The sequence below is a fragment of the Piliocolobus tephrosceles genome, chromosome 1, assembly GCF_002776525.5.
Source record: "Piliocolobus tephrosceles isolate RC106 chromosome 1, ASM277652v3, whole genome shotgun sequence".
NCBI classification, from domain to species: Eukaryota; Metazoa; Chordata; class Mammalia; order Primates; family Cercopithecidae; genus Piliocolobus; species Piliocolobus tephrosceles.
The window spans coordinates 167118395-167137807 of record NC_045434.1 but is presented as its reverse complement, the minus strand read 5'-3'; the positions used below and the strand labels follow the sequence as shown (position 1 = coordinate 167137807).

Here is a 19413-nt window from a genome sequence, read left to right as displayed (position 1 = left end):
AAACAGCTGTTCTCAAATAATGGTTACCACCACCTATGCTAAGCAGAATCAACCCATATGGAAGGAGTTATCTCATTTACGACAAAAACCAGAATGCATACTTTAGTTTTCGTTACAAAATTGTCTGAACTCACGAAATTAGGCAGCTTTGTCTTTTTAGATGAGTCGGAGTTTAGTAAGCAAACTGTGCCTTATAATACAACCGTCCGAGTGTTCCTCCAATGTCCCTTTAGAGAGTCAATAAGCATTTCTCTATCAGAAGGATGCTCTGTGTTTTTTATTTAGTTTCCTGACATTAGCTCTTCCTAGCAGCTTCTGGGTCTGAGTTTGCATTCATGCCTTGGCTTCTATGCCACCAACTAGCTGTACAACCTTGTTACTGAACTGAACCTTTCTGTACCTTAGTTTTTGCATCCATAGACAGGACAAATACTCCTCATAGGTTTGTTATGGGGATGAAACACAGTAAGTTTAAAGCACTGTGCGCGTTAAACACAACAAATTTAAAGCACAGCACACAGAAAACACTGAAAAGCTGGTTTGTTGTATTATTACTATGGTTGTTGTCGCTATCATGACAAGACCTAGGAAGAGTATAAAAACTATACACACATAGTTTAGGACACTGGATAATCATATAGGACAATCTGCGGTTTTGCTGTATTAAATGATGACTATGCTATTAGTTCTGGGAGACAAATGGAAAATGCTACCAACTGTATCTTACATTCAAATATATTTCAGTGATGTAATTTGTATCTGCATCCTCTTTGTTTTTACAGAGTACTTTATCTCATTATACCTGGGGAATTATGTTTTTAGTATTTTCATTTTGCACTGAAGATCAGAACGGTCAGGTTCACACAGCTAGCTAGGAGACTCCAACCCACACCATGGCTATTTTCCACACAGTAGCAGTTCAAATTAAGGTGATAAATGAGCTCTCCATTAGTTTTTAATCCTAAAGAGTTATTAAAAAAAATACTTATATACCCTCTCACCTCCCCCAAATAAATGATGACTCACTTTCTCTTATGGCAAACTAGTAAAACATTATAAAGTTTAACATGAATTAAAACAAAAATTTTAAGTGCACCTCAATTAGCAAGTAGTCAAATGATAAACAAGAGATATTCATTTAATTGCTAATATTATTACTCCCCAAACTAGACAAATTCAGTATCTCTTCATTCTAAGATATGTTAGGCTTACCAACATTCCTTTGGGATGAGACATCTGAATGCAAAACAAGTAATGCCACTGTATTGTGAAGATTCCCAAATTCTCGTGCTTGTGCTGAACTCCATCGACGTATCTGTCATGAGGGAAGATAAAGTGGCTGTTAGTGTTGTCGTTAGAAATAATATGAAGAGGAAGGGACAGGGTTTGCTGGTTCATAATATTCTGGGCTTTAATTATTTCTCAGTGCTTGATAGAAGAGGTCAAAGTACAAAAAAAATCACAGGTTTTAAGCCAGCTCAAAGGGTTATATTAACTCTTATTCTAAAACCAGTCCTTTTATGGATTCACTGTAGGTACGGAGTGCTTACAATGTGTCTCAGTATAATGGGAAAAACTCTGAGGCTGGAGATCTGCAGGTCTGGCCCTGCCTCTGCCACTCACTGTGCTGTATAATGTGAGTGCGTTGTTCACAACAGTTATCTTGAGTTCTTCATGTACTGGCAGAGGTAAGGCCACCTCCTACCTCCCTCTTCTGCCTACTTTGTGATTTTGAGGACCAAATGAAATATTAAAAATGAAAATGTTTTCAAAAGTAGAAATGTGCTCCATAAATGCAAAATAATATTATTTTTATATGCAGTTGAATTATACTGAATTTAAATCAATTGCTAGTGACAATGGGGCCTTGGATATTGAAGAGCTTGAAGTGGAAAAGGGATATTGTAAATCTCAACATAGTATCAACACACAGCGCACATGATGCTGTCAGTACTTGTTTTTCAACACTAAAGAGAAACCTGAGAGAAAGCCTAAGCCGAAAATCTGTCTCCCTTAGCAGGAAGGAAAAGTGCCTATGCAATGTATTTACACACAGGAGAAAAGGCTCTGGCTTTGACACCAGCAGAGCTGGGTCTGAATCCGTGCTCCACCAATGCATTAGCTTTGTGACCTGGGACAAGTTACTTATCATCTCTGAGCTTTACTCCCTGCCTGAGAATGGAGATGAAGCTGCTTAATTTTGCTGAACTGAGTATCAAAAGTATACCACCACAAAGTGACCAGATGTATGGAGTACAAAATAAGTACTCCATAAATAGTACTTATTATCACTGCATGTTAGCGTTTCACGTATTTTGAATATATCAAATAAAAGAAGTACAATGGATGGGAGAAACACTGCAATAAAAGAATTTCAAACAGGAGAGTTGGTTTTGGACATGTTCAACCCTATTATAACAAAACAACCTTGGTAGGCCGAGGTGGGCAGATCACTTGAGCCCAGGAGTTCGAGACCAGTTTGGGCAACATGGTGAAACTCTGTTTCTATACAAAATACAAAAATTAGCCAGGCATGGTGGCATGTGCCTGTAGTCCCAGCTACCAGGGGACTGAGGAGGGAGGTTCGCTTGAACCCAGAAGGTCTAGGCTGCAGTGACCCCTGATCACACCACTGCGCTCCAAAATGGGTGACAGCAAACCTGGTGACAGGGTGAGACCTTGACTCAAACAAACAACAAACAAAAAAACCCAAATAACTTCCTTTTCATTTGAACAAGGGTATTATATCTGCAATATCATTCAGTTTATAACGGCACACTTTTGCATTTGGATTCTGGCTGTGTTTTCAGCATCTGACTTAACAGAACCACCACCAAGACAGCCTTGTTCACAGCCCCAGAGAGAAGTAGAAGATCCCAATACCACCTATTCCTTAAACGATTTTGAAACCCCCTCCCCAGTCAGAATCCATCCTTTCCTCTTAAGACTCTGTCATTAGTTAGTAATTTCCATGGGTTATTAGACTAAATTCTATGAAGAAGTTGTAAAAATAATTTAACTCCAAAGAATTTTAAAGTCTCTATGGTACTAGTACTTAGACTTTTATGAAATCCAAAACATTTTTCACCTACAAAAAGAAACACAGAGGATACGAAAACCATAGCCATTCCACTAGGGATATAAAAGTAGTCCTTACCTGATTGTTTTGCCGATTGGCCCCTAGGAGGAAGCTGATCATGTGCCGCAGAGCTGAATGCCTCAGAAGAAGGTCTCCAGCCCTAATTCCTTGCTGTCACAAGATATTGAGAATAGCAAATTATATTTCTATCCAGACAAAAATTGGTTTTAAAAACACAGCTATTTCTATTTCCATATAGAAAGTACTTGTTAAAATCTAATTAAAAAAAACTCCTGAGCCTCACATTGCTTCACAATAACTACTAAACAATTAACCCCTAGTTTTAATGCAGACTTCTACTGCTATCAATGAATAACTACACGCACCTCATCAGAATTCTTATAAGTAGTATAATTCATAAGATTTTTAAGAAGAAACATCATAAAAAACATACCATATAGAACTTTACCAACCAGTCTAAAAATTTTTTAGCGTATAAATCTTCTGTATTAGAAAAAGATATTAGGAAAAAAATTATTTACCTTTTGTACAAAAGTGTTGAACAGGAAAAAGTACTGAGCACAGTTTTTACAATTTTCTGGGACGTCTTTGTCCAACAGAGCAAGCAGTACCTCCAGTAACTGATGAAGGCTTTTTAGCTGGTTAGAGGAAAGATAAAATTACATGAAGAAAAAGAACATAAGACAGACATTTGTAACAGGATTAATTTGAGGTAAACCACCATAAGAACAAAAGGAAAGTCTGATTGATACAATCCAGTCTCAGATTCAGATGGACTTATGCTTTGAAGAGCAAAAACAGAATTATCCATTTTACCTTCCAGAGAAAGATTGGTACCATAGCAATAATTAAAAGAAAAGCTTAGTTTCAGCTCCTAGATTTCAGAGTCAAGGGCATGATTCTACCGCCGAGTCACATTTTCTCCAGAGCCAGTATCTCTCTGTCTCTTAAAAAAAGGTGGGGTGTTTAGGGAAGACATTTCTGAATCCCTCCCTCCACTACGTTACTTCTTCACATAATCACAGATGCAAAGAATAAAAAAACACAGACACAGGCATAGGGGCTGGAAACCAAGCCGATGGAGCAAATGGAGAGCAACAGCCTGACAGAATGACAACGGTGATATCGACTCAGCCGTGAACTTACTTGAGAGCCCGCTGACGCCTCATGGAAAGCTTTGAAAAACATTTTATTTGTTTAGAAACCATTTTGGTTATGACATTGCTTCTTCTTTCCCTCCCACCCCAACTGTTTTTGGACAAGTCCCTAGAAATTCATCTGTGATCTAGAATTAAGACCAGGCTTACTACTCTCATTAGTTCGTTTCCTCTGAAGATGGTATTCAAACTTTTGCAATATTCCCATCCATCCTGTCACACCCATTATAAATACAGTAAAATTTAGCATTTACATAGCACTTCATTTTCAAAGTACTTTCCAAGATAAAGTGGGTGGCAAGAGGCACCATTTCCATTTATGGGGGGAGGCGGGGGAAATAGACATGAAAATCCATCAGCTAGGCATCAGACAGAATTCACTGAGCAAATGGCTTCCAAGTGTATGGCTGCCATTCCCTTCTCTTTCTGCCACCTGCTGTCCTGCCTTTAGAGGCTGGTGGGTAATATGCTGTGGCCTGACCCCATCTCTAGGGAGGCTGCACTAACTCTGCCTTTATCCTTTGTTTGGGTTGGTACATGGGAGGAAGGAGGAGAGTGATATGGTCCTTACGTTAAGGATTCTTGACACATCTTGGAAACTTCTACAGGGAATGGAGCAATGGCATTTGAACTGTCCTCAGCAGCTCCTGTGGCTTGTATTCTATATTGTGCATCCAGATAGGGTTTTGTTTAAAACACGGTTCTGCTATTTAAGCTGATCAAAACCACTGCCTTACAGTAAACCTCAACTTCCTAATGACTCCCGGAATTGAGACACAGTCTTTGAGGACCTTCCTAAAGGGCATATTTGACCGCCTTGTTCGTGGAGCTAAGTGCTTGGGTGGCAGGCATTGTATCTGGATCAACATCCTCCTTAAAGGACTTGCTCAAAGTTGCACAGCAAAGCCAACATCTGCATTTGAAGCAGTAATTCCTAGAATCTGTATTTAGTTCACTGAGGCACAATGCCTCCAGCCAATGTTTAAGAAGCCAATTTGTTGTGAAAATAACATTTTTCAAAGTTTTCCATGTAGTGTCAGCTGTTTGAAACAGCAAACTTGGGAAGTAACTGCTGTATCTGTAAGGACTTAACGCCCCTGGATGAATGGCACCATTTGGTTTGGTTGCCAGCTGCAGGTTTAGATCAGGAAAATAGCTTATAAGGAAAAAGACAAAGCCAGAGGTGGCTCAAAATGTCTGCTGGTCTAGATGAGTCTCTAGACACAGATTAGTCTCAGTTCAGAGAGATCTAATACAAATTCTTGAGAGAGGACTCTGAAAAGGGAGTGTTTCTAGAGAGAAAATCCCAAAGCAGGCCTGAATTCCTGGCCTACCATGGTGTTTGGGATGTGAGGAGGAAGGGACAGAATGCCTTCTCCCTGGCATGTACCAAAAATCAGTCCACAGAAGGTGCATTTATGTGGCAAAATTACCAGACTCCAATCCTAGGCTCTTTCTTATTACCTGTAATTTAAAACATTTGGTAAAAATACAATGTATAAATAACGTTTTAAAAACATGACCGACCTTATCCTGATAAAACAAGGCACTGTCTAGGGTTTTCTCCAGAATGGTGGCCACAGCAACTCGTACTTCTCTCACACTGCACTCCAGTAAGAAAATCCTGAAAGAAAGAGAAAGGTGGTGTGAGAAAGTAAGATACATTTCCATAATCTCAACCTTTCCAACACAGTTCCCACCTAATAGCCAAGAAACAAAAGTAGAGTCTCCTGATACTGTTAGCGCTTACAGGCCAAGTGGAGCTTTCCCAGGTCACTTCACTTCTGCTTATTCCTGCTAACTGGAATGCCACGTATTAGCCGACAAGGCTCTGTTCAAAATTCACTAAGATTCTAAGTGGCAACTATAAGAAAGTTTAAAAGATAACAACTACTCCCATAATGTTCAGCTCTAGAGGTATAATCAGACTCAGGTACAATTCTCTTGAAGGGAATACCTAGAGGATGCAAAGAGATCCAGAATATGGGGAGCTCTACAGAGCAAACAGTCTACTCCCCAAACAAATGGCACAGCATACAAGGGGCAGGGGGACAAAGGAACGACTGATGGTCAAAAGAGCCTTAAGAGACACAGAAAGCAAAGGCCATGTGGGGACCTCACTGGATCCTGATTTGTGCAAACTCAATGGTAAAATGACACTTCTGAGACCTTTGGACGAAATCTGAACACGGACTAGATACAAGGTGATATGAAGGAATTATATTAATTTTGTTGGTTCATGATAATGGTAAAGTACTTACATTTTTTTTTTTTAACTTTACTGTTAGAGATGAACTTTTCCTTCAGATACATGCTGAAAATTTATTGTGAAATGATATAATGTCTGAAATTTAAAATACTTCAGAGAGAAAAAAAAGCCTACATGTGGGTGTCGTGTGTGAGAACTGAGATAGCTAAGACAAGACAGGCAAAAGTTGACAACTTGCCTGGGGCCTGGGTACAGGAAAGGGCTCATTCTGCCTACTTCTGTGTGTGTTTAAACATTTCCACAATAAAAGGCTCTTAAAAGATGTAAAGTATCCTTCATGTTAGTAGTTTGAATTCCTTAGATCAATCTGTAAGCAATATTTACTATGAATTAATTTTTTTACAATTACAGTTAGGTTTAAAGAATTGCCTTAAAAGAAGACTATACCAAGGGGCTGATCTAAAAGACAACACCTCTTCATGTTTACAGTTACTAAAATATGAATACAGTATACATACCTATTTTTTAGTTGTAAAAATGACTATCTTAAAAAATTGTAAAGAAATAAGTAATTAGAAAAAAAGACTATTCTTCGAACAAAAAATCATAGCAATTGATAGTGATGAGTAATTGGTCTTTATAAAGAAAGAAACAAACTATAATAAACTCCATCAGGAAGAATGTAGAAGTACTTCACTAGGATTCTTGAACATTAGGAATACTAAGAAACCAAACATACTACCCAAAGGACATTACAGCTTCTCTGGAGACATTTAAAAGCAAGCCTGCTTGGACATAAGGGAATGAATAAAATATCTGCTATGTTCCTTCCAAATGGATGGTGTTTCTATAACATTCTAATGCTTGCACAATACTCAGGAGTCCTGTTGGAAAGATATTTTGGAATCAAACTAGAAAAAATGGTTATCTCTAATGCAAACTCTAAAGGGAAAGGCGTATAGTACACAGCACTTCAAAGAAATGCTTACTGACCCTTTTTATGAATTATATGGATATATATGCATGCATGCATGAATAAGTATTTGGGTGTCTGCTATTTGCCAGCCTCTTTGTGTCTAGTCGGGAATGAACTGAACCTGGCTTCTGGCCTTAAGAAGCTGAAGTTGTAGTGGAGGAGATGGGCAGAAAAACAGGGAGCAGACTAGCAGGCAAACATCCGTTAGACTGGGTGACTGGGAACAGCCTCTCAGAGCAAATGTTATTCACGCTGATGTCTGAAGGAGAAGTCACTTACTATGCGAAGAGGGGAGGACAGTGTTCCAGATAAGGAATAACAGGTGCAAGGACCTTGAGGCAGGAAAATAAGCTCGGCAGGTTCAAGGAACCAATAAGCCAGTATGGCTAAAGCCTGATAAGCAGGGAGAGGGTCAAGGAAAGCCTGGAAGGACAAAAACCAGATCAAGCAAGGCCTTGTGGGTAGTGGTGAAAATTTTGGATTTTATTCTGAGTCCAATAGGATTCCGTTGAAGAATTTTTAACCAGAGAGGTAATGTGATCTAATTTGTTTAAAAAAGAACAGTTCTGTTGCTGAATGAAATAGATTAGAGGGAAAAGTGGAGATATCAAGTAGGCAAATAAATGTTTGGAGCTCAGACCTAGAGAGGAAGGGGATCAGGGATCAGCAGTTCTGAAAAGATCTCTAACTTACCACCAGACTGCCTTGTGGGAAGAGACTTGCGTTTCTGAATTCCCTGTTGTGTGTTTGTTTTGAGAGAAAACAGAGCATATTTGTATGCTGGCAGAAGTGACAGAAGTGACAGAAAATTCTAGAAAGTAAAGATGCAAGAATTAAGAGTGAGATACTTAAAGGATCAACTTCCTTGAGAAGGTCAGGACATGCAAAGAGACTCATTTTGAGAGAAGAGGGGATACTTCCTCCACAATAAAGAGAGGAAAGGGCAAGCTGGAACAGACTCTGGCAGGTGGGTGGCATCTGTGGTTGGGGTAGGGAATGCTCATTTGCTAATCCGTACTTCCTCAGTGACGTTGAGCAGCTAGGAGCAGGCACAGTTGAGGAGAGTGAAGGAGAAACCCAATGGGAATAGAGGAGACGGGACACCAGAGACCACAGCAGTGCTTGCTGGAACTCCACATAAATGTTGAACTACCAAGGACAGGAGAAGCTGACTTGATGAGGATGATCAGAAGTAAAGTATAAACATTCATAGTGAGTGGAGCATTCTGAATTTCTGCCAGAAAAACAACTTCTCTTTTTTAAATTTCAGGTACACAGATAGATGTACTATCATAGGTAATACACTACCAGTAGCTTTTTTTTTTTGAGACAGAGTCTTGCTCTGTCGCCAGACTGGAGTGCAGTGATGCCATCTCAGTTCACTGTAACCTCCGCCTTCCGAGTTCAAGCGATTCTCCTGCCTCAGCCTCCCAAGTAGCTGGGCCTACAGGCACCCACCACCACGCTCAGCTAATTTTTTTGTATTTTTAGTAGAGATGGGGTTTCACCATGTTGGCCAGGATGGTCTCAATCTCTTGACCTCGTGGTCTGCCCGCCTCGGCCTCCCAAAGTGCTGGGATTACAGGCGTGAGCCACTGCGCCCGGCCTACCAGTAGATTTTTAAAAAATTATTTTTTAGTCACAATCCAAATATAGTTAGACAACATTGTGAACTATGGTAACCTGGGATTGTTTATCTCTTTCCACCAGATTCTGAGTCCCTGAGGGAAAAGACTTGCGTCTTTGATCCCCTTGAGCCATAATAGGGTAAGTTTAGGACCCACGTGCCTATGAGCACCTGGCAGGCAATCTGCCTCACAGGCTCTTCCTGCGGTCACTGAATACTTGCCTGAGATGATTTTAGAGTGACCTGAATAATTTCCTCACTGTTTCAGTGAAGAGAGTTTAAAACGGACTTTAAGCAGAAAAATAATTGCAAGTTGAAATAAAAAGGGTTATAAGAAACTTCAGCTCTAAATCACTGGAAGAGACACAAATTTCTTTCAATTAAAAGACTCCAACACTTACTTTATCAATTCTCGTCCTTCAGAACTAATAAAATATTCAACTAACCACTGACAAGCATCGAAACTTTTTGAAAGCAATGCTTCAATGGTAGCAATCCATTCTTCAGTATCAACCCTTTAAAAAGAAGCAGAGACAGCAATGTTAGGAGCATGAGCCCAGCCAATGACCCCATGCAGTGTCACTCTTATTGGTTCTTATTTCTATCTATCAAAGTCTGTCTCTCTGTCTGTCTATTGTGGGTAGGGTGGAGGGATAAGAGATACTCAATGACTGCCCACTACCATGGCTCAGTGTACTCTGGAAACCAGTGCTTTGCATTCCTTGGCTCCTTATGCTGTGGCTCATCTTTCCCCACAAACAAAAACATGTAAAGAAGTTTAAGTCTTAGACTTTACCTGCCTTCTGTATCTTTACCAAACATCTGTAATTGGAAAAAAGGCCTGAACTATATAGCATTTTGTTTTGTTCAATTAATTTACACTCACAAAATGTCCACTTTCAGAACAACTTACATTTACATTTTTATACTTTATTGCTAAAATCGTTAATATTCTACCTTACGGAATAAAAAAAAATTCAGGCAGAAAAAAGGCATGACTATTCTACCCATGCCCTCATAACACCTCCCTTACATCCCTCAATGTCCCAAAATGATCATTGTGTATAATGACCATATAAACAAAATGGAAATAGTGTGCAATGTGTAAACAGCATGAGCAAATTTCACAAACAGAAGTGACCAAGTGTCCTTAGTTAATCCTATGCCATTAGGACATAAAAATCCATGCCATCTGGACATTAAAAGAAAGGAATACATTATTTTTTCTTTTTCAACCAAATACTAAAGACTGAGATCACTTAATACATCTTTGATTATTACACATAAAAATGAAGTTGTCACTATACATATATTTTTTTTTCTCAAGAGTTTCTTGACTGCAAAATCTGTCCAAAAACCTCTCCACACTTGGAGAAGTTGACTTTGCTAGCGAGAGGGAAAAGTCTGGGAACTTCGGTGGTCTTTTAACTCTAACTGGTCTCCTCACCCTGGGTCTCCCCTTACTCTAGGTATATTCTACAAACCACTGCTCAATACTCTTCATTCTTCACTCATTTATTCACAGAACTACTTATCCAGAACCTATAATGTGCAGGCACCTTATAAGGCGCTGAAGATAAAAATCAATTATGAGGCCAGGCGTAGTGGCTCATGCCTGTAATCCCTGCACTTTGGGAGACCGAGGCAGGTGGATCATCTGAGGTCGGGAGTTCAAAAGTAGCTTGATCAACACAGCAAAACTCTGTCTCTACTAAAAATACAAAAATTAACTGGATGTGGTGGTGCATGCCTGTAATCCCAGCTACTTGGGAGGCTGAGGTAGAAGAATCGCTTGAACCTGGGACGCAGAGGTTGCAGTGAGCTGAGATCGCGCCACTGCACTCTGGCCTGGGCAACAGAGCGAGACTCTGCCTCAGAAAACAAAACAAAACAAAACAACCATAAAACCAATGATGAATAAGATATAGTCATGTCTGTAAAGTTTCTAAGGCAGAGGTCCCCAACCCCTGGGCCATGGACCAGTATCGGTCTGGGACCTGTTAGGAACAGCCTGAGCTCCACTTCCTGTCAGATCAGTGGTAGCATTCGATTCTCATAGGAGCAAGAACCCTATTGTGAACTGCACATGTGAGGGATCTAGGCTGTGCATTCCCTATGAGAATCTAATTGTCCCTCAACCCTCCCTCTGTGGAAAAATTGTCTTCCATGAAACCAGTCCCTGTTGCTAGAAATATTGGAGACTGCTGTTCTAAGACATTACTCTGGACATACTTCCCTGTTCAAAAACCTTTCATGATCTCCCACTGAACAGAGCCCAAACTCCCTGCTCTGGTACTAAGGGCACTCAGTGAGTTCCAAACCCAACATTCAGCCTCAGCTCCAGGAGTCTCTCACCCGTCCTAGTAAAACACAATTAGTCACTCATGGTTCCCTAGGTCAAGTCTTGTCTGTTACTCAGGCTTTCCCTTCTGCCTAAAATGAGCCCTCTGTGTTTCTGTTTTGCCTTTCAAAACCCTCTGAGAACATCATCGTCTTACAGCCCACTCTAATCTCCTTATCTGGGTATGATTTTGCCCAATTCCAAGATGTACAGAATTTATGCCCATTCTCTTTTTAGGTATTTCTCTTTTGTTTGATCTATTCTGTCCATTAGATTAGAAGTTTCTTAAAGCTAGAGAACATGTCTTAGTCCTCTGAATAAAATTAGCTAGCTGCTTTCACAATATTTTAAAATTGTAAATTCAACTTCAATTGAATTAACCAGTGCCCTTTGTCACAACAGATTATCAAAACATATCACTTCTCACCTGAGTTTCTTCTTTGTCCGTAGATAAGTTTGAAAAAGAAATTGAATAGCAAGCTGTAAGCTCACCTTTGCCATGCAAGGATAATATGGATGCTTTAATTTAGTCTAAGAGGGAAACATGAAAGAGGACGTTTTTCACAGAAGTTTTATAGATTATTACACATTGTTACGAACTAAATATGACACAATATATGAATATGATATACATACATGATAAAGTTAAATACTAATAAGAATCTAGCCAGCTCATTATAAAAAATGTTCCATTTAAATTTTAAAAAAGGTTAAGAAAAGACATCTTCTTCATTTCTTTTATGAAATCCTCTCAAAACAGTTGTTAGACCACAGGAATGCTAAGTCATCAAGAGACTAAGAACACTGTTTTCCCTTATTGGCAAATTATAATCATGGTACTCAAGGAAAAGTAGTTGAAAGTTAATCTTTAGCCTTGTAACATTTTACTACAAATTAGGAATCTCCACAAAGCCCAGTATCCATTGACATGAGTTCACAGTTACAGCTATTCTAAGATTCTTCTATAAATCTAAACAAGGGCACTTTAGAAAGCCAGTATGTGGGAAACTCACACCTCCCCACCATCTATATTATACATTCAGAATGCTGCCTGCATTTTAATATTACCCAATACAGGCTACATTTATGGGAAAATCTTTTTGCATCTAATCTGAATGCTAACTACTGAGATTGAAGATGAATCACTGAATGCTTTAGCTAAAATATATTTAATTGTAATCTTTCTTATTTCTAACAATTCAATTAGCTACTTACAGCATTCAACGAAGCTAAAGACAAAACAAAACTGAAATAATCACTACTGTACACATCTCTATTCTTCATAAACTTGAGGTTCTCATCTCTCACCATCTACAAAAGAAGATTAATAATTATTTTTATGAAATGGAAAAATATTCAATATGTGAAGGACATTTCTAATGATATGTAAAAATATAGGTAAAAAGCACTTATAAAAAGTGAATTATACTTTATAATTCCCCTTTCTCAAGTTTTGAACTTTCAAAAGAGGAGAGAGAAAACCTTCCTTTGGAATACAAGATGTTATAAGAACTATTATTCATCAAACCATACCCTTTAGGGAAATTCAGGTAAACTGTCACATGAAGGACAAATAAATTCTAACTTGGCATTTTAGGCAGAAGGGGACAAATAGAGCTCTCCCAAGCACAACCAACTCCATGCTTCCTTTGTATCAGATGGCTTAATTCTCTTTCTTTCTTAATGTAAGACTCCGTATTTTTCTCAAAGTCTCTTGTTCTAGCTACTGAGCTTTTGATTGATTAGTGTATAAAGTCTGGACTGAGTAGACAGTTCTGAATTTAGATCCTTGCCCTGTGACACTGGCACATGTTTCTTCTTTTCTGAACCTGTTTTTCCATCCAAAAAATGAGAATAAAACCTGATACTGGCACAATAATCTTTTACAAATTAAAGATTTGCTTAAAGCACGTACCACACAGTAGGTGTTCAATAAATAATGGCCAATCATTGTCTTATTAGTCCTACTCAAAGGTTATGAACCTTGTTTTTCTCTCCAGACAAAATAAGTTTATTTTGGCAACATGGTTTCTTTACTGCCCACTCCCCACAACATTGTTTATTTGTGACATCTTACACTCACACAGCAGGTCAGTGATTGTGTCTGCCAATCCTGAGTGTGTATTCACACTTGTGTTCTTAGCACTCCATGGTTCTAGCTCTACGGTCCCCTCTGTGGCATGGCATAAAAGTTTCATGAGACAAATGTGTAAGATAATGTAGCACCAGTGGTACGACTAACCCAGCAGGAGTACTTCTGGACCTACTGGATACATTTTGATGTCCATGTGGACATTCCTTCTTAGAATTTTCTATATGGTTCTTACCTGGTATATTCGAGCAGGCATTTTCTCCACAAACAGTCCTTTCTTCTCACCTTTTTTAACCAGCTTGGTAAGAATAGACAGCCGGTCATTGTTAGGCCTATGGGGCCGAGGAGATGACTGAGGTGAAATTTCTGGTGAAGATGGAGCTGACCTAAGAGACAGAATCAGAAAATTTTGTCCAGTATAAAATGGCTATTTTTTCAGTAGTTAGTAAGACTTGCCACATTCACATAAACAGGGTATTAGACTTAAACTATTTGATTATTATACATGTATCGAAACATAAAATTGTACCACATGAATATATACAATCGTAATGTATCAATTAAGAAACTAAAAAATGCAATACCTTCTAATTAGTTGGGAGAACTGATTGACATTATAGAAAATAGTGCAGGACAAACTTTAACACAAATTTTTACTTAATTGGCATATGAGATTTAACATTTAGTAAGCACAAAAATGAATTTTTTCTACATATTATTGTGAGATATCTTTCCCAGCCATTAAAAAGCAGTGAAATAAACTTATCTTAGAGCCATACACTCAAAGTCTTGTAAGAACAAAGAATTAAACCAGGTTTTCAAATTTAATAAAACACATATAGTCATATTTCTCACATGAAAAAGTAAACACTTTCCTGACCCAACACATTAAAAGGCAAATTCACCAACGACAGGACCTTTAAAAAACAACAACATTCTGACAGTTCTGGCACAGTACTGTGCTTTGGACAAAAAGTGTATTCAACAAATGCTGCTAACATCAAAAAAAAAAAAAAAAAAAAAAAAAAGTCCAGGTGCGGTGACTTATGCCTATAATCCCAGCACTTTGGGAGGTCTAGGTGGGAGGATTGCTTGAGCCCAGGAGTTCCAGACCAGCCTGGGCAACACTGGGAGACCTCGTCTTTACAAAAAACAAACAAACCAAATATCTGAGCCTGGTGCCTCTTGCCTGTGGTCCCAGCTATTCGGGAGGCTGAGGTGGAAGGATCGCTTCAGCCTGGAAGGTCGAGGCTACAGTGAGCTATGATCATGCCACTGCACTCCAGCCTGGGTGACAGAGTGAGACCACTCTGTCTCAAAAAAAAAAACAAAAAACAAAACACTTCAATTCTAGAATGAAATAACTTATGTGCATCTTTCTAAATATGTAACAACCTCTTGCCAAGAAAATAACCAGGAAGCAATAAGAAAACAAATTTATTTTCTTTTTGGATTTCTTTTTAGAATTTCTCTCCAGCTTAGCTAATTATCTTTAAAATCTCAAATAGTATATTCTCACAGACCACATCATCACCACAGAAATCACACAGCAAATTACAGGGAAGAGACACTTACAGAGAGAGATCTTCAGCTTCCTGCCGTACAACGCTGACTCGACTTTTCTTTGGTAATACTGGGGAGTTCTGATCAGACACCCTTTGGTAGAAAAGCATATAGGCATTCCAGTATCTTCGGCGTACATCAGTGTATGGGTTTGCTTTATAACAAGACATGAAGAAAGACATCTGTAAATAAAAGTTTTTCTTGTCTTGACAATCTAAAACAAAGGGCCCATTATTCCAGTAAGTAGGTAACTACTCCCTAAATTTGTAAAATGCAAAGTATAAGTAAAATATGAGTGTCTTTAGAGTAGTGCTTAGCACGGAAGTCAGGATACTTCAGTTCTGGGCCTAAGATTGATCTCTTACTTGGAAGTGATATAGGTGGGGGCAAGGAATAAGGGAGCAGTATGGTAAGTAAGAGAAAGAAGGTAAGTATCCTACGGAGGTCTAGATGTAAGCAAATAGCAAGTGACATTTAAAAATATGTATATGGCACAGGATGCGGTAACTGGCCTCACTTAACCATTTCTGCCAAGATCGGCCAAATCTAGGTAAATTCTGACAATACTATATCCAACCCGTAAAGGTTACCACAGTAAGATGCATGACTATAATGGCATGGTATCAAAATCTAATACAGTGAATCCAATACAGCTAAAAATTTAGAAATACCACTAGAAGATTTCAAAATCAGGTTTCTGAAATGCCAAGGTCTCCGTCAAATAGCTTTTTATCAAAGAGCAAGTTCTGATTGGGTTGTGCTTCTCCTCATACTCTTTTCTCCTGGGAGTGGGGGTTGTGGAGGGGAAGACTGCTTTGCCACACTGCATAATAAATATGGTTTTAAAAACCCAGGTGCTAGAAACGTCTTCTCTAATTAGTCACACCTCTATATTAGTGAAAAGGAAATCTGAAAATTTTAATGGATAACTACTTCCAAAACTATTTTTAAGGTTCAATTTCTGTATTCATTAGTTTCTCTTTGATGTTCATTTCATCCTTTTAACTTACTCCCAGCTCCCCTACCTATCCCTCAAGGTTGTTGTAAGAAATTATTTTTAAAAATTTTCATAAACACCTTGAACATTTTCACGCTGGTTATTAAAGAGCTTGCTCATGGTTCTATAGCTAGAATAGCAGTATAATAAAAATAACAAAATCTGTTGTTTTTATATAAAGAATACTATTAATTTTTATAGAAAACTATAAATAAATGGAAAATATCCATTTGTAAATACTTACTTTGATCATAAACTTTTGGTCTATATTCTCCTCCAAAGCATTCATACTCCAGGGTCTCATCATTTAGGTCAAATTCTTCTATAACTGTGTCATTAAATTTATACCACTTTCCTTTTCCACACCCTCTAGAGCCCAGAAATCAGACAAACATTATAAGGTTAAAAAAATCGACATTCTCATCCTTAGCATTTATCTCTATGTACTGTCTACAAATAAAGCAGGTGATTATCATTTGAAAATATCTAAGAAATATGTAGTAACAATTATTTCAATTTCTAAAACAACTTTTCAAATTGAAGGGGTAAAACCAGTTGCACTAAGCTTTAAAACTTCAAAATGAAACACAGTCAAGAAAAATGCCAAAGTGTGTCTGCACCACAGTGGTGAGTATGGATGATAAGGGAGAGCAGGGGAGGGCAGAAAGTGAGTAAGTGTCGCCTCAGGAAACCCTTACCGCCTGTCCTTAATGAAGGAATAGTAGTGGCCTGCGTGTGCCTGCCCACTGTGTACGATGACACCGACAAGCTCATAGTTTTCTGTGAGGGCAACCTTTTTTCGTGGGGATCCTCCACCTCCCTGATCCATACTTCGCCCATTTTCCCCAACTTCAGAAGAAGAATCTTGGCGAGCCATTCCTGAAACTGTGTAAGGCTCCATGTTTAGCATCCAGGGAAACTACGTAAAAGCAAAAAGACCATATTAACATTGATTAGTAACGTATACAGCAGTACCCAGTTAAGTGAGATCCAAATAAGAGGATGTGTTTTCCTAGTTTAAGCTAGGAACAACTACCTCTCCAATTCAAATATAAAATCTCAGAAATGCTAAGTCTGAGAAAGTCTAAAGTAGTCTCTGGTTTGAGCACTAAGAAAGGCATTTTCCTTCGCAGTAATCACTAGGGTGCCTTCTAGAAATGAGGGCTTACTGTTTCCAGATCTGCCTATTCCAGCAGCAGCAACTACCTAAGACAAGGGGCTCTTCATAATGCTGAGACAACAGCCTTAACATGGTAGATGGAATATGAAAATAGAAAAAGGAAAAAAAAGGAGTGAGGAAATGAATGGTTGTGAAAAATTTCAGGAAGAAAAAAAGTTACCCTTATTTGTTCATCATATTTAATGGAACGTCCACTTTCCCAGTCAAACCCAAATCTCATTAGGTGAATTACCAAGACGCTAGGTAAAGATTTAATACAGGTCCTTTTCACAGTTATTCTCTAAAGACAAAAAAGAGAAAAAAGAGCAAATATGAATGATCTCCATGGAGAAAATAAAACAGCACAGTAATTAAGGCAAAGGTCTTTCTGACCCATGTGAAAACAAGTAATGACACAATCTAATGGAAATAACAATATGAGCTTACTACTGATTTTACATAAAACAAAGACACACTATGTGAATAACAAATTAATCTTGTTTTTTAAAAAGGGCAAACTTAATACCTTTTCTTTACACTTTTCACAGTAGTACGCGTTACTTCCCTCTAGAACTTCTCCTCTAACGAATTGGTCCAAAGAAATTTCCAAACTCTGACAAGAAGTCACTCCTAGATTGAGAGCCATGAAAGCTTCTTCACGCTCATATCTGATTAGGAAATAACAGAAAACCCACAATCAGCAGTGGAATTTAAAACTCTTCAATTACCATAATTGAACACAGAATTACATTTTAAATCTGGGAGTCCCTTAATATTTTAAAAGTCCATTAATAAGTTAAAATGCCACTTTGTGACAATTTAGAATTGCTTAAAATTATGAATTTCAATGAATATTTTCTTAAGCCCACAAAGAAATTTTTTCTACTTCTGGAAGTAGAAACCAAAGAAATTTAAGTCACTAAATACTTATAGATCTATTGAGAGGGAGAGGGTTCTAAGTCTCTTAACAAATGCAAAATTTACAATATACTAGACCAATCACTTCAAAAGGATGTTTATTTTTCTTGTCAGTGGTATCTTCGCTCACCTGTGAGGACAGTCTTTACAGATCTTCTGATCAGAGTAGATGCCCTGAAATGTATTCTTAAAAATTTGGTCTCTCCCCATTTTCTGTTGGAATGAAAAGTTACAATTTTAAATGATGCCCCCAGAACTTATGAGTATATAGAATTTTATTAACACATTGCAATTTAAGGGCCAAAACAAAATGAGTCATTCTGGCAGTGTCAGCTGCGATGAATGGAGGCCAAACCCATTATTGGCCCCACTGTCAGAGTGATGCAGACTATCAGAAGAGGGAGAGGAGGAGAAGGACGGATGGGTCAGGTAGAGCTAATGACAACAGAATGTTCTCCAGGGTGATTCCGAATCCTTCTCCCTGTGCTACAAGGACCAAGTTAGGGGCAACTCTCGGCAATCTCTTCTTTTTTCTTGTGGATAGAATGCCATCAATTTGCAAGTTACTTTATAAAATGGAAGAATTGTGCCTACTGATGAGAGGCCAATGCTGGCAGTGACAGCGGGATCTGAGAAGGCAATATCGTTTAGGAAGTCTGCCACATGGCTTACAGGGTAGAGGTAGAGAGCTCTGGGTTTCAACAGCACCACAAATAACCTTTTAAACTGGCTCCTTTCCCCTCTTTGCCAGAGCACTCTCTGCTCTGCACAGGGCCGTCAGCTCACTGGTGACTGCAGCACTCTTCTGAGGCCAGATTATTTCAGTGGACACACAGAAAGAATATGTAGGTAGGAATGGCTATTATTATGTAGTAGAGATTAAGAGTTACATACTTCATTGAGCGTTAGATGAATTAAGAAAATATACAATTCTAGGCCAGGCACAGTACCCCACACCTGTAATGCCAGCACTTTGGGAGGCTGAGGTGGGTGAATCATTGGAGGCCAGGAGTTTGAGACCAGCCTGACCAACATGGCGAAACCCAATCTCTGCCAAAAAATGAAAAAAATTAGCTGGGCGTGGTGGTGCACACCTGTGATCCCAGCTACTTGGGAGGCTGAAGTGTAAGAATCTCTTGTACCTGGAAGGTAGAGGTTGCAGTGAGCTGAGATTGTGCCACTGCACTACACTCTGGGTGACAGAGTGAGACTCTGTCTCAAAAAAAAGAAAAGAAAAAAAAAGAGAAAATATACAATTCTATTGATCTGTGTTA

The 19413-nt window shown here is 38.6% G+C and overlaps 1 protein-coding gene across 3 annotated transcripts in view; it reads right to left on the bottom strand.

Annotated features, from left to right (window-relative positions):
• The window catches only part of USP24 (ubiquitin specific peptidase 24), a 147905-nt gene that overhangs the window by 14139 nt on the left and 114353 nt on the right, over positions 1 to 19413 (bottom strand). For 2 of the 3 annotated variants that reach the window (XM_023187800.2, XM_023187790.2), the window contains exons 46-59: positions 18270 to 18352; positions 17748 to 17889; positions 17403 to 17522; positions 16761 to 16981; positions 16307 to 16431; positions 15078 to 15219; positions 13738 to 13888; positions 12626 to 12721; positions 11838 to 11941; positions 9471 to 9584; positions 5785 to 5881; positions 3622 to 3738; positions 3158 to 3250; positions 1213 to 1315 (exon numbers count right to left, since the gene is read on the bottom strand). In XM_023187800.2, the coding sequence (XP_023043568.1) occupies positions 1213 to 1315; positions 3158 to 3250; positions 3622 to 3738; positions 5785 to 5881; positions 9471 to 9584; positions 11838 to 11941; positions 12626 to 12721; positions 13738 to 13888; positions 15078 to 15219; positions 16307 to 16431; positions 16761 to 16981; positions 17403 to 17522; positions 17748 to 17889; positions 18270 to 18352 (1708 nt within the window). Of the gene's footprint in view, positions 1 to 134; positions 228 to 1212; positions 1316 to 3157; positions 3251 to 3621; positions 3739 to 5784; positions 5882 to 9470; positions 9585 to 11837; positions 11942 to 12625; positions 12722 to 13737; positions 13889 to 15077; positions 15220 to 16306; positions 16432 to 16760; positions 16982 to 17402; positions 17523 to 17747; positions 17890 to 18269; positions 18353 to 19413 lie in introns of all 3 variants that reach the window. The other variant, XM_023187807.2, reaches the window with a different exon arrangement.